At 43.3% G+C, this 13,865-nt stretch overlaps 1 protein-coding gene across 4 annotated transcripts in view; it reads left to right on the top strand.

Moving 5' to 3' along the window:
• The window catches only part of map3k14a (mitogen-activated protein kinase kinase kinase 14a), a 62,442-nt gene that overhangs the window by 41,192 nt on the left and 7,385 nt on the right, over nucleotides 1-13,865 (top strand). For 2 of the 4 annotated variants that reach the window (XM_070864713.1, XM_070864714.1), the window contains exons 6-15: nucleotides 128-301; nucleotides 1,222-1,351; nucleotides 2,451-2,582; nucleotides 2,858-2,956; nucleotides 3,580-3,743; nucleotides 4,354-4,513; nucleotides 6,477-6,962; nucleotides 7,720-7,826; nucleotides 10,037-10,187; nucleotides 11,959-12,059. In XM_070864713.1, coding sequence (XP_070720814.1) covers nucleotides 128-301; nucleotides 1,222-1,351; nucleotides 2,451-2,582; nucleotides 2,858-2,956; nucleotides 3,580-3,743; nucleotides 4,354-4,513; nucleotides 6,477-6,962; nucleotides 7,720-7,826; nucleotides 10,037-10,187; nucleotides 11,959-12,059 — 1,704 coding nt within the window. The remainder of the gene's footprint in view (nucleotides 1-127; nucleotides 302-1,221; nucleotides 1,352-2,450; nucleotides 2,583-2,857; nucleotides 2,957-3,579; nucleotides 3,744-4,353; nucleotides 4,514-6,476; nucleotides 6,963-7,719; nucleotides 7,827-10,036; nucleotides 10,188-11,958; nucleotides 12,060-13,865) is intronic. The other 2 variants (XM_070864715.1, XM_070864716.1) reach the window with 2 other exon arrangements.

The raw sequence follows: 13,865 nt of genomic DNA, 5'->3' as shown, positions 1-13,865 counted from the left end.
AGAAGAAAGTAACTTGCAGAAATTGGGAAGGGGCATGCTATTAACTTTGTGATTTCTAACAGTAACCGGCATGTTGTTTTGAAACATGAAGATTTTCTCTGGCTGACATTGTGTTTTCATGAATCAGACCTGCACTGAAATGGACTTCTCTTTTACTATCCAGAAATTGAAGCCTGTGGACTATGAGTACAAAGAGAACTTGCAATGGTCAATCGCCCCTACTCGTCTGGGCGTTGGAACCTTTGGAGAGGTGTATATGGCAAAGGATCACTCGACTGATTTCACTTGTGCTGCGAAAAGGGTAGGTTTGTGCAACTGGAAGTATTATATTTGGGAAAGTATCTAGCAGCAGTTGAATCAATAGCACAAGCTGTAATATCTGTCTTTCCTATGCTGTTTAGGATTATAACTCAGTGAGTTTACATTGTGACCAGTTGAGTCATACCGACCAAGAGGGCCCCAGGTCGAATCCCGAGTCCATGCGAAGTGGATCTAAGCCAGGGTGACTCTGCTAAATGTCACAAGGCTAAGGAAGGGATAATTGGCCAGAGTTCCTGCTCCTAATCATAATGCAGCAACACCTTATGGAAGTGTGCATGTTGGCTGAGAACAGGATTGATTTCAGCTGTGATGTCTTTCACAATTAAATAGTCTTCCAGCACTCACTGTCAAGGTTTGCACATGGCCAATTGGAGGAGCAACTAGTAGACTAGCAAGGAGTCGCCACATTTATGATGGAAGGGGAGGAATTGTCTACTGTCCAATTGGCAGCACAGTATCCATATCTTGGAAGAGGTTCTGTGGCTGAATCCTTTGACCTTATAAAGGCTTGTGGCAGAGTAGAGGAGACTTTGAGAAACCCTGAAATGCATGGAAGTTAGAAAAATAACTGATATTAGCCAGCCTAGAATGTTCTTGCCAGGGGAAGTGGCAGTGTAATTCTCCTCCAAATCTTCTAATTTACAGTAGTTCATCTAGTATACATCAATAGTGGCGTTTGTTTAAATCTTAATAAAGCGAGCACCCAAACGCTGTTAATCCCTCAGCAGCTTCTAACTTGCGGAACAGGAGTCATAACATTAATTGCACTGAATCCTGGCTTCGATTTCAGACTAATGGTACATCCTTGATATAAGCTTAACATAGATACAAGGAACCAATCTGAGAATGCATTGTTCATTTAGTCCAGAGCATCTTTTTAAGGCTTGTCTCCTTTTCCAGATTCATGTCAGCAATTTCAAACCACAGGAGTTGTTGACTTGGAGCAAGTTGAACTCCCCACGAATTGTTCCACTGTATGGGGGAGTACGAGAAGGGGAGATGATCACTCTGTTTATGCAACTGATTCAAGGTGAGATACAAAACCTGGGATAAGCACACCTCATCTCACATTGTGAAACTGCAAGTCCCGCGTCCAATTTTAATAAGATCGTTATTGGATTTAACTAGTCATAAAATGAATTAATATCCTATCCTGAGTGACTTGGGGAATATTTTTAGATATGATATGACATGATAAAGTATTTACTAACTGATATGATATCAGTATCACAATAACCATTTTTTAATTAGAGTTTGTTTTATTGCAAAACTCTCCATCTCTCTCCTGTTAAGCTTCTCAAAACTACCTCTTTGACCAAGCTTTTGGCCACATGTCCTAATGTCTCCTTCTTTAATTTGGTGCCAATTTTAATTTGTCTGATTACACTTCTGTGAAACTCCTTGGGACGGTATACTGTGTTAAAGGTGCTATAAAAATGCAAGATGTTTTAGGAAGAACATAGTACGGAATGCCACCAAGGCTAAAGAGAGTAGGAGGGAAACCAGGAAACATCAGCAATTAGTATTTAGATGGTGTCAAGCTTCAGTTTTAAAAACCTGTAGATTTAAGGAAGGGAAAACTGAGGGAGATGACGAGTTCCACAGTTTTGAAATAAAAGAATAAACACAACTACTATAATTATGAAACAAAGGACAGAAAGTTTGGAAATGCAGCAAGGTTAGTCAACATCTATCAGAGAAAGATAGGTTAATATTTGAGGTGTAACCCTTCGCCAGCACTCAGCTCTGATGAAAGTACACCAAAAAATGTTCACTTGTTTTTCTCTGTCAGATGCTGATTGGCGTGTTCTGGATTTTTGTTGTGTTGACTGCTTGGATCCATTCTGTAATCTATAATATCCACAGTCCAGTATGTGTGCGTAGCTACAATTGCATCGGCTCTTGGACCCTGCTTATATTTGAGCACGGTTGAGTCCAAAATGGAGTTAAGACGATAGGAAAATCTCAGTAGGCTGGTACTGTCCCAACACCTGGATAAAGCAGCAGCTAATAACATTAACTCATTCGATGTGTAAGACCCATTGCATCACCAATGTGTAGTAAATTCATCTATCGGTGTTTTCTTCATATCCTGGAATGGCATTTGTGAGATTTCTTGCTTACTTAAGGTGGATCAATTGCACAGCTAATAATGAATAAAGGGCCCCTTCCCGAAGCTGTGACTCTGCATTATACGGCGCATGTTCTGGAGGCACTGGAACATCTACACTCCCATGGAATTGTACACGGAGATGTTAAAGGTAAGGTGTCACCTGGACAGTAGTATTCAATACCCTTCGTTACTATTGGTTCAGTTTTCCATCAGAAGCACATTTAGATGTGTCATTGGCCACAATGCTCATTCAACATTCCCCTCACCATAAAATCTCTTTATTACTCTAATCTCTTTGATGTAGTTGTACTTTTTAAAGGCTGAAACTAGGCTTTCTTTTTGAACTAGACAATGGAAGTTATGTGCTGATCTTAAAACTTTCTGTACCCGGTGTTAACCAGCTCTGTGTTATACTTTTCTCAGCGGACAATGTGCTGGTATCACAGAGAGGTCTGGAGGTTTATCTCTGTGACTTTGGACATTCAACACAATTAACACCAGCGGGAAAGAGCACATCACATGGTAAGAATCGATGTTACAGACATGCTGAGCACACTGGGATGGATCTTTAGAGAAGATGAGCCCGGAGAGGACACGAGGGGAGATAGGAGAGAAACTGGAGGAGAACGGGATCAGAGCTAGGATTAAACATGGTCACTAACCTTTTGTTGTGGGAAAAATCCTGCTAACCATATGCCCATTTGTTAACTGGCTCCAGCAATGAGCTGGCGGGCTGTAAATAGAGGCCCTAAAATGCACGGAGCAGTAAGTCTTCGGAGAGCCAGTTGTGAGGGGGGAGCGAGTCTGCAATGGGTCCCTGTGTTGGATTATGAGTAGCATGGTTCTGTTACGTACAGGGGTTGTTGTTAAATAGGCGTCCCTTCCGAACATCACACCGCACCTTTCGATTGGTCCGGTTGGGCGGAGGCTCGCACAGAGACTTAGCTGATAACAGCCATGTGCTCCATTAGCAAGCACCTTGATTGAGTGAGCAGGAATTTGTATTCATTTTGTCCCAACATGAGGTAGGCAGCCAATAAATCCTTCCATACTGACTGGACACTCTTCACTTAAGTATTTTCCAGAATGTTTCAAATGAAATTGTTACCAAATAAAATGTCTTCTTTCCTCCCCCCCCCTTACAGGCAGTCACTGCCTAGGTACAGTGACGCACATGGCCCCAGAGGTAGTTGCGGGCCATGAATTCGGTGTTAAGGTGGATAGCTGGAGTGTTGCGTGTATGATGCTGCACATGTTAAATGGCCGCCATCCCTGGAAAAATATATCGACGAATCAACTGCTCTTTAAGGTGAGTTTAAGCCGAAAACCATGCAGTAGCAAAACTACAGCTTTGCAGTAACTGACGCATACGATGGATAAAGTTCCAATATTGAGAGTGCACTGTGCCACATTAATTGGAGCATCTATGTAAGACTCTCGTGAAGGTTTGATTTCCCAACTGGGTTGAGACTCCAGACTCAAATGGTAAGTGAAGGCCTAATTTCTCAACACAAGGGAGACAAAAGCCCAGTTCAAGCTGGGCTGTTTATTGTGCTGCTACAGCCAGCTGAAAGAATAGCATCGGACCATCAAATTCCCAAAGCTCCTCCCATCCCCTCCCCCCAGGCCTCTCCGGCACAGAAACTGGGATTCATTCCATGCAGCCATGGAGAGTGGGGATTCATGCCTTGCGGGTATTTCCCATCACATCAAAGAATAGTCAAAAGAAGGCCTTGAGGCACAATAGACCTTGTGAACTTCATTCAGCCCTCTGAGGGACCTAACTTTTGTTCAATACAGTATCTTAAAAAAGAATCATCTTTGTCCATTGTAATTAGACAATTGTTTTTGAAGTTATTGCTCCAAAGATAGAAGCATGATTATGCATTACCACTGACTTCCTTTTCTCTCTCCCACAGATTGTGACACAAGATCCTCCAGTGGATGAAATCCCACCCACGTGCAGTCCATACACAGCTAATGTGATCAAGGCCGGTTTAGTGAAAGACTCAACATACCGAGCTACCATAGCAGAACTTCGTGCAGAGGTGAACAAAGCGTTGGCAGCACTGCGACAGCGTAAGTAGAGGCTGAGGCTCAATGAGCTGACTCTCCTTTATTGCAGCCGAGTATGCTTATGTCCCAATAGTGCTTGGTTACGGGAGAAGAAACTGTAAAATCCTCAATTGTTGCTAGGAATGCACAGCACTTTCTACCAGCAGCTGTCAATGGCTTCCAACCACCTGGGTTTGAGCTCTGTCCTGACTAACAGGATAAAAGTCTCCTTTTAACCTGGAAGACCAATGGCTTCAAGGGGACCTCACTGCTGTCTAGGCTTATTTAGTATGTAGGCCCCACTACGCTGTGCGTGGGAGGGGGGGGGGGGACTCTCACTTCTCCAGGGACTCGAGCACAAAAATCTAGGCTGACACTCCAGTGCAGTACCGAGGGAGTGCTGCACTGTCGGAGGTGCCGTCTCAAGTGGATGTAAAAGATGTAACACTATTTCAAAGAAAAGCAGGGGAGTTATCCCCGTTGTCCTGGCTAATATTTATCCCTCAATCAACATAACAAAAAAGCAGATTATCTGGTCATTATCACATTGCTGTTTGTGGGAGCTTGCTTGTGCACAAATTGGCTGCCGCGTTTCCCACATTACAACAGTGACTACACTCCAAAAGTACTTCATTGGCTGTAAACTGCTTTGAGACGTCCGGTGGTCGTGAAAGGTGCTATATAAATGCAAGTCTTTTTTCTTTTTTTTTCTTGCTGTCAGTAAAAGTTCAAAGTGAGTGAGCTCAAAGTCTCAACCCAGTTTCTTATTGGCTCAAATCTACAAGTCTCAGGCCTATAAGTGGGCACTAAATTGGCAGTCTCATTTAACGTAGCCATGAGAAATGTAGGTGTGAATAGTGGTAATGTTGCACGAATGCAGCAGGAGGTGTCGATCTGAGGCTGGGGATAAAGCGCATTGTTGGTTAAGTGGAGAGGAAGCTTTACCCCAGCCTCATAATATCCCTCAATTTGATGAGCATTCAAAAAATTAGACATTTCAAAACATAATCCACTGTTTTTGATAAACATTTCCTCCTTTTAAAGTGAGCGAACTGTAAGACTCTTCCTCTGTCTCAATAGTGCAATAAATAACCTCCATCCTGCAGGCTGCATCAGATGCAATTTGTACATAATACAGCCTGCATTAGGCTTCCTGCGTCCAGTAACTTTGTGTTATTAGTTGACGCAGGAAGGAAAACAGCATCACTGGGGATCAGTCTCCTGGTGGCCATTGACCGTTCCGGTCCAGAAAAGGCTCGTCAGCCAGATAACTCAAAGGAGGTTTATTTTGCAATACAAATATGCAGCCTGCAGCGAGTGTACTTCCAATTAGCTGTGTGTTTTTAAATGAGGGTGTTTCTGTAAACCCATCTGCTCAATACTTCCATTAAAAGCTTCTTGTCATATTGTTAAATGAAAATATGTGGCATAAAGGCCAGTGCACAGGCTTAGATTAATGGATGTTAGATAGCCACATGTAATGGCGTTGTACGCCTGGACTTTGAGCTCCTGCTCCCTTATCTGGGCCCAAGCCATTGAGGACAGTTACTCAGTGAAGGTGAAACTTTCCCCCGAGCAAGAGAGAAAAATCTAAGGGTGATTCAGCCCATGCCACTTCATGCATCTTCTGACCATAGGTAACATGAGCAGAGGTCCTCATTGTGTTGAACGGAGAATCATGTGACAAACCGGGTTAATCTAAAATAAAAACAGATAATGCTGGAAATCTCAGCAGGTCAAGCGGCATCTGTGGAGAGAAACAGAGTTAACGTTTCAGGAGATGCTGCCTGACCCGCTGAGAGTTCCAGCATTTTCTGTTTTTATTTCAGATTCCAGCATCCGCAGTATTTTGCTTTTATATTAGGGTTAATCTAAAGGTGGGTGGAAATTGTCATGTTCCAATTAAGGCAGGGTCCCTTTTTTGTGTGTAATTTTAGTTTATTTTGAAAACTTTAATTTTTAATTTGCCTTTTGGTTTGTATTGCAGGAGTTATGGGTGGTCCTCCAAGTAATCATGTCCAGAAGGTACCTAGTGCTGCTAAGTCAGAGGATGGCAACAATGGTCCAGTGACCCCTCTGTCGGTGGATCAGAGCCCTGGACCATGTGCCACAAAAACCCCTCCTGGATCAAATGCTGTGCCAGTTGCCATGGATACAAACAAGCACAGATCCCGCTACCTGAAGGGAGATCCAGTAAACACCGGCGAGATGGGCTCAGTGGGATCTCTGACCGAGAAAAGTTCATCACACGTCTACCAAAAACGACCACGGCCAAAAAACACCATCAGACTGGCCTGTAATTTTAGCCAGCTGCTTCTGCGAGACAAGGAGATACAGTTCCCTGAAGAAGTGGCTGAGCCTTGCAGTGATGAGCAGGATCCATCCATTTCTTCACCGCTGTTATCATTGTCTTCACTCCAGAACAGTGAGGCAGAGAAGAGACTCTTTGAAGAATATGGGACACTTCAGAAAGGTAACACATACTGCTTTCTGCCTTCTGAAACAATGACCGGAAGGTGTTTCTTTTCTCAAGATCACAAGTATTTAAATGTTTTTGAAATTACTAAAATGATAAATTCATATGTTGTGCAGGGGCATTTGGAATATTTCCATCAAATTTCACAAGGAAGTAGCCATAACAAGAATGCTTACCTTGGTGAGCTTGTCACTGGCATTTCACTGGTGCAGTCTGTGGCATGGGGGGACATGGTCTCCAGTAAAGATTCCCCTCAAGTTGAGTTCCTCACCTCCGTCATCAGAGGGGACGCTGAATAAAGCCGAGAAACCTAGAGTGGGAGAACTTGCAGTGCAATGTCTCGTGCCGAGTTATAGATGGCACAGGCAAGGACCCGGGGGTTGGTCACCTGCCAGCCAAGAGAAAAGGAATCTGAGCAGTGACGACACTTTCAAAGTACTTCATTGGCTGTAAAGCGCTTTGGGATGGCCTGAGGTCATGAAAGGCGAGATATAAATGCAAGTCTTTTTCTTTTTGAATAGGGGGAAGGAATATAGGAGACTTTAGAATTGAGATACCCATTACTTCTTAATCGCGAGTGCACTGTTTTTCATCAGCAATTTTTATCTAGATCACTACCATGGTGCTGTCACTACCAGCTTGCTTACAAAGTGACCGGTTTAGCTTGAATAACTATGCGGCTCGCAGTTGAAACTCTGATTTGATGTCTTGACCATTTATTTCCTAATCTGAGTCATTTGAATTCATGTTTCAGAATTTTTACTTTACAACCTATCTCAAGTATTTCCAGAAAAGCTGGAGGACCACATATTCGACGTTTTAAGCAGCGACGCATACAGTATAATGGATGACTGTGACAAGGTATAAACAGCGCAATACCACTTTGCATGGGCCTATCACATTATCACTCACTACTTTTTTTTTAACTAGGACAACAAGCCAGAGTTATGTCAACAATATGTAAACAAGTGTAGTTTAAAAAAATAATCATTGTTTGATCTTGCGTGGCATTTCACACAGGGAGTCAAGACCAGGGGAGTAATGTTAACCTACTCTGCCCAGCGGGAAATTGGGTGGAATGTAAAATTGGCAGCCTGTCTGAGCTCGTCAGTTTCCCATCGGGCAGATTAGATTCTGCCCTTATTTATATACAGTATTTTAATTTTTTGTTATCTATAGAATAAAGGAACAGCAGTTTGGGAAGCAGAGAAGTAGAGTTAGTTGGAGCTGAGGAGATTGGAGACACCAAACTAAGATGCTACAGCACCAGTACTGGTGGGAGGGTATAATTACAACACAGCAAGTTTACATAGGCAATTTCCATTCTAAATGTAGGCATAGAAATTTATAATGGGAAAATTTGGCACAAAAGTGTGACAACAAAAGCAAGAAAATGTGAACAGGTATAAGATTTTTAATACATGATATATAGATAACTGTGTTAATCTGTCATGGATAAGATTATTTATGACTGTGACAAAGGTAAACTATCCCTCCTCGTCCTTCTGGGCCTGTCTGCAGCCTTTGACACAGTTGACCACTCCACCCTCCTCCAATGCCTCTCCACCAATGTCCAGCTAAGTGGGACTGCACTCGCCTGGTTCCATTCTTATCTATCTAATCGTAGCCAGAAAATCTCCAGCAATGGCTTCTCTTCCCACTCCCGCATCGTTACCTCTGGTGTCTCCCAAGGATCTGCCCTTGGTCCTCTCTTATTTCTCACCTATATGCTGCCCCTTGGAGATATCATCCAAAAACACGGAGTCAGTTTCCACATGTACACAGACGATACCCGGCTCTACCTCTCCACCACATCTGTCGACCCCTGCTTGGTATCTAAATTGTAAAACTGCTTGTCCTACATCCAGTACTGGATGAGCAGAAATTTTCTCCAATTAAATATTGGGAAGACCGAAGCCATTATCTTTGGTCCCCGTGACAAACTGCGTTCCCTAACCACTGACTCCATCCCTCTCCCTGGCATCAATCTGAGGGTGAACAAGACTGTTCGCAACCTAGGTGTCATATTTGACCCTGAAATGATCTTCCAGCCACATATGCGCGGCATAAACCACCTTTTTCCACATCTGTAACATTGCCTGCCTCTGGCTCTGCCTCAGCTCTTCTGCTACTGAAACCCTCACTCATGTCTTTTTTTACCTCTAGACTTGACTACTCCAACTCACTCCTGGCCGGCTTTCCACATTCCACACACTAAGTAAACTTGAAGTCATCCAAAACTCAGTAGCCCGTGTACTAACCCGCATCAAGTCAAGATCACCCATCACCCCTGTGCTTTCTGACCTACATTGGCTCCCAGTTAAACAACACCTTAATTTCAAAATTCTCATCCTTGTTGACAAATCACCCCATGGCCTCGCCCCTCCCTATCTCTGTAATCTTTTTCAACCTCACAACCCCACAAGATGTTTGCGCTCCTCAAGTTCTGGCCTCTTGAACATCCCTCATTATAACTGCTCAACCATCGGTGGCCGTGCCTTCAGCTGCCTGGGCCCTAAGCTCTGGAATTCTCTCCCCAAACGTCTCCACCTCTCTACCTCTCTTTCCTCCTTTAAGACACTCCTTAAAACCTACCTCTTTAAACAAGCTTTTGGTCATCTGCCTTAATTTCTTCTGTGGCTCGGTGTCAAATTTATCTGTTTATCTGTAACACTGCTGTGAAGTGCCTTGAGACGTTTTACTACGTTAAAGGCGCTATATAAATACAAGTTTTTAATAAGAATGTGGGATTGGAAAGTGCTACCTACAAACTCTCACCAGTACACATGACTGTACCTGGCACTTCATTGCTAAGCAAATCTTCAACGTTACTATTACCAATCTCAGCCTTCTGTTGCTTATTTTGGCGCAGAAGCAGAATCTTTGAAGGGTTGATACTAAAGTATGTAAACTTTTTTTTTAATAACTATATGGAATGACTGAATTGTAGCGGGCTAGCTAGCCCACAACAAAGAGGTTTTGTTCACTCCTAACACTACATTGGTATTTTGTGCTAAGAAATTCCAGTGCTGCACCTGACCTTTAACCTGGAATGTACCATCTTTTACCAGGATTCCCAGAAAGGAATGCCCAGCATGAGTGGTAACTACAGTTCTGGAATTCACTCAATGTCATGGAACAGTCAGACTGATGGACACAGCACCAGCTTTAGTCTCAGTCAACGACTAGATCACCAGCAGGACATGCCAAGCCTCTTCAATGGTAATAAAAGACACTTTGCGATAATTAGGCTTAGTAAGAACACCCATTTGAACTCTGTATAGACAACCAGTGGAGGCTTACCACAGTATCACCAAGCTGCAAAGCGAAAGAGTGTTTATATGATATTGTAAATCATGGGTGTGGGGTGACCAATATTATCTGAACCCTGAGGGAAGTAAAGTTAAGGGGGCGGTGGGGTCCTCATCAAGAATCACAGGGGGTGAAATTGGTCTGGGGCACTAGTGCAAAATGGGCAATCGCGAATCAGCCGCCAGTTTTTCTTTTCCATTGACTGCAATGGAAAAAATAATTGGGCAAAGTGTAAAATGGGCTGGCGATTTGCTATCACAAATATTAAATAACATAGATAGGTGAACCCAGGATATCACTTCATGATAAGTCAGGCCAGTGGGTTAAAAAGGCAGAGGTTTAAATGAGTGAAAAGTATTTAAAACTGTTCTTTGATACTGTCTTTACTCAAAAAGTGATAAATATTTAGAACAATCTGCCAGGTAGGATGGTGGAGTTGAGTGTCCAAAATCTTTCTTCTCCTACATATTGCATATTGATATACAGAAAGATTGAATATTCCCTGATATCAATCAGTAAAGCAAACTCTGATATTACTTACATGATTTGATTCTTAAAACCTTGCTGCAATGATCCTTGCAAGGAAATTAAAACAGTAAAAATCATTAAATCTCTCTCTTGTGTACACGCTCTGCGTGATGTCCAAAGGCAGCAACACATCTTGGGCTTGAGATCTTGTTAATAAATCGAGTGATTTATGACATCAGATTTAGTAAGAAGTAAATTTAAAACAATCATTTCTTCACTCAACTGGTGATAGACATTTGGACTAATTTTGGGATGTGTTGCTGCCTTAAAACACTGCAGACTGTGTGATGTGCATCTTAAGATGTCCACAAGATGTTAAGATTAATACAATGCATGACATTTGGTGCGAAAAAATTAAAACTCAAATCATTTATTGCCCATAATGCTCCTTGAGTTCTTTATGATGTATTAATTGTACTGGCAGAAGACGATTACAGGAATTGTGACACTAACAAATGATATCATGCTCATTTGCATGGCCCGGTCACTTTCCCAGTGTAGGCCTGCAGGGCTTTGCACTGGGAAATGAGGCAGGAACATAGGCACAACTGTGGGACTGGCCCCTGACCCCTGGGCCTTCAAGCTTCTGCTAGAAAACAACAGTCAGATTGTCACTAGCCTGAAGATTCATAGGGAGGCTGCAGAAGAAGATAGGGCTCCCTCTTAACCGATAAGGGATTAAGGGGTTATGGGGAGCTGGCAGGAAAGTGGACCTGAGTCCATGATTGGATCAGCCATGATCATATTAAATGGCGGAGCAGGCTTGAGGGTCCGTATGGCCTACTCCTGCTCCTATTTCTTATGTTGTTCTCAGGCCTCCCTTGCCTTCCTCAGAGCTTAGTGGGTCCCAGGCGCACAGCCTATTGCTGGATTCTTGGGCGTGCCCCTCAGAATGAGTGCCCCCATTCCATTGCTCCAAAAAGAAACTGAAGTGGGAGGGCCAGAAGCCCCTCTTCCCTTGCTCAAGTTACAAGATCTGCAGGGGCCACTAGTGAAAAAGTGCTAAAATCTAAGCCGCTAACTGCACAAGGTTATTGATACGGCAGTGCAGCGTTTGCATTTTTTTTGAGAGGCTTGATTACAACTTGTCGAGACAGCTGAAACCCAAGTCCCAGTGTTCCTTGTGACTAACTGCAGCAATTTTCTATTTTAGGGGTTGAAGCCAGGATTCACACATTCAGTGGAGAGTGTCTGATTGTACATGATATGCGAAGGGCTACAGTTGGCCAGGTGGCCACAGGAATCAGTAATCTGGTAAGTGATTGCTTTTTCGAAGGAGAGCTCAGACACTCCACACTGCTTATAACTGGCACGTTGGTGTTAGTGCAGTTTGCCCGCTATAGGCGGTGGATGGTTAAAGCATAGATAGGTTGTGTGGTACATCAATCTCCAATTTTAGGCCTCGTTTCCATAATGTCTGAAGCTTGCTAACATATGCTCGACAGCAACATGGAATTCATTTCAAGGCAGAAATCAAACAGTATTCAGTTGCTGAGGATTAAACGGCAGCCTGCAAATTCACGGCCCGTTTCTATCATGCCTTTCTTTCTCCCCCTTCACGGCTCTATTTTGATGCCTTGGATGAAGGAAAGCCATTTTGGAACCGTTTTGTTCTAAACTAATATCTAATTACCAAGACAATGGGCGTATTTCACCAATGCAGTGGTGGAAATGTGTGCATGCCGTTACTCCTTCACCTGCATAAATCAGTAAATGCAGGGGATTACTGAAGTGTGAATTGTTTGCAGAACCTATTGAACTGCCCGAAATAACCGGCATGCTTAATATGTTCTAAGCAGCACGCTAATAATTGACTCCTTATGGTATTAGCAAATGATTGGCGTTATTTGCTCGACATAGGGAGCTATCTGTGCTAAGTGTGGTGGGACTGTGTATAGATACATTCTCATTGGGAGAATTGCACTTTGGTCCTCAAAATAGTTCATGAAGTCTTGTAGCTAGAGTAACAGCTCTGGAGTAAAGATCCGACCATCACCTTTTGCCGTCCCCTGGAGGGTTGGTTTCCTTTCTTTCTTCTCTCCTGGGGATGCTGCCACAGTTACCTGGCTTCTGGTTTCTCATTCAAGTAGCCGTTCTTCGTGTGGGAAACTAAAATTTGAGTGCAAGGAGGCCATTCAAGCCAGATAGAGGGCGTGGGGAGAGGGATAGGAACCGCAGCCGAGGAAGATGCTGCCTTCCCCAGCACTCGTGAAGCTGCACATTTTCGAGCAGGAGTTACTGAATAATGATTAGACTGTGAGGTTTGAGCTGTCTCTGCTGGGCTTATACAAGAGACAGGAAGGAGGGCAAAACCAGCAGGATGAAGGGCCCACTCCTCCAATCTCCTGGTATGTTAACTAATGCGTGGCATTGATGGTGTGCACTAAGGTGTGTTCATTGACTCATCATGCCAAAGCTGGCCTTTATTGCAAGGGGAATGGAGTATAAAAGTAGGGAAGTCCTGCTCCAACTGTACAGGGCATTGGTAAAACTACACCTAGAGTACCTAGAGTATTTAAGGAAGGATATACTTTCATTGGAGGCAGTTCAGAGAAAGTTCCTGAGATGAAGGGGTTGCCATATGAAGAAAGATTGAGCAGGTTGGGCTTATACTCATTGGAGTTTAGAAGAATAAGAGGTGATCTTATTGAAACTTATAAGATTCTGAGGGGACTTGACAGGGTAGATACAGAGAGGATGTTTCCCCTCATGAGGGAATCCAAAATTAAGAAGCATAGTTTCAGAATAAGGGATCGCCCATTTAAAACAGAAATGAGGAGGAATTTCTTTTCTCAGAGGGTTGTGAATCTTTGGAATTCTCTACCCCAGAGAACTGTGGAGGCTGGGTCTTTGAATATTTTAAAGGTGCAGCTAGACAGATTCTGGGCTTGTATTCACTGGAGTTCAGAAGAATGAGAGGGGACCTCATAGAAACGTTTAAAATTCTGACAGGTTTAGACAGGTTAGATGCAGGAATAATGTTCCCAATGTTGGGGAAGTCCAGAACCAGAGGTCACAGTCTAAGGATAAGGGGTAAGCCATTTAGGACCGAGATGAGGA

This window comes from Pristiophorus japonicus, chromosome 21 (assembly GCF_044704955.1).
Source record: "Pristiophorus japonicus isolate sPriJap1 chromosome 21, sPriJap1.hap1, whole genome shotgun sequence".
Classification (NCBI taxonomy): domain Eukaryota; kingdom Metazoa; phylum Chordata; class Chondrichthyes; family Pristiophoridae; genus Pristiophorus; species Pristiophorus japonicus.
Note: the sequence above shows the minus strand (reverse complement) of the source record. Positions and strands in the feature narration are given on the sequence as shown.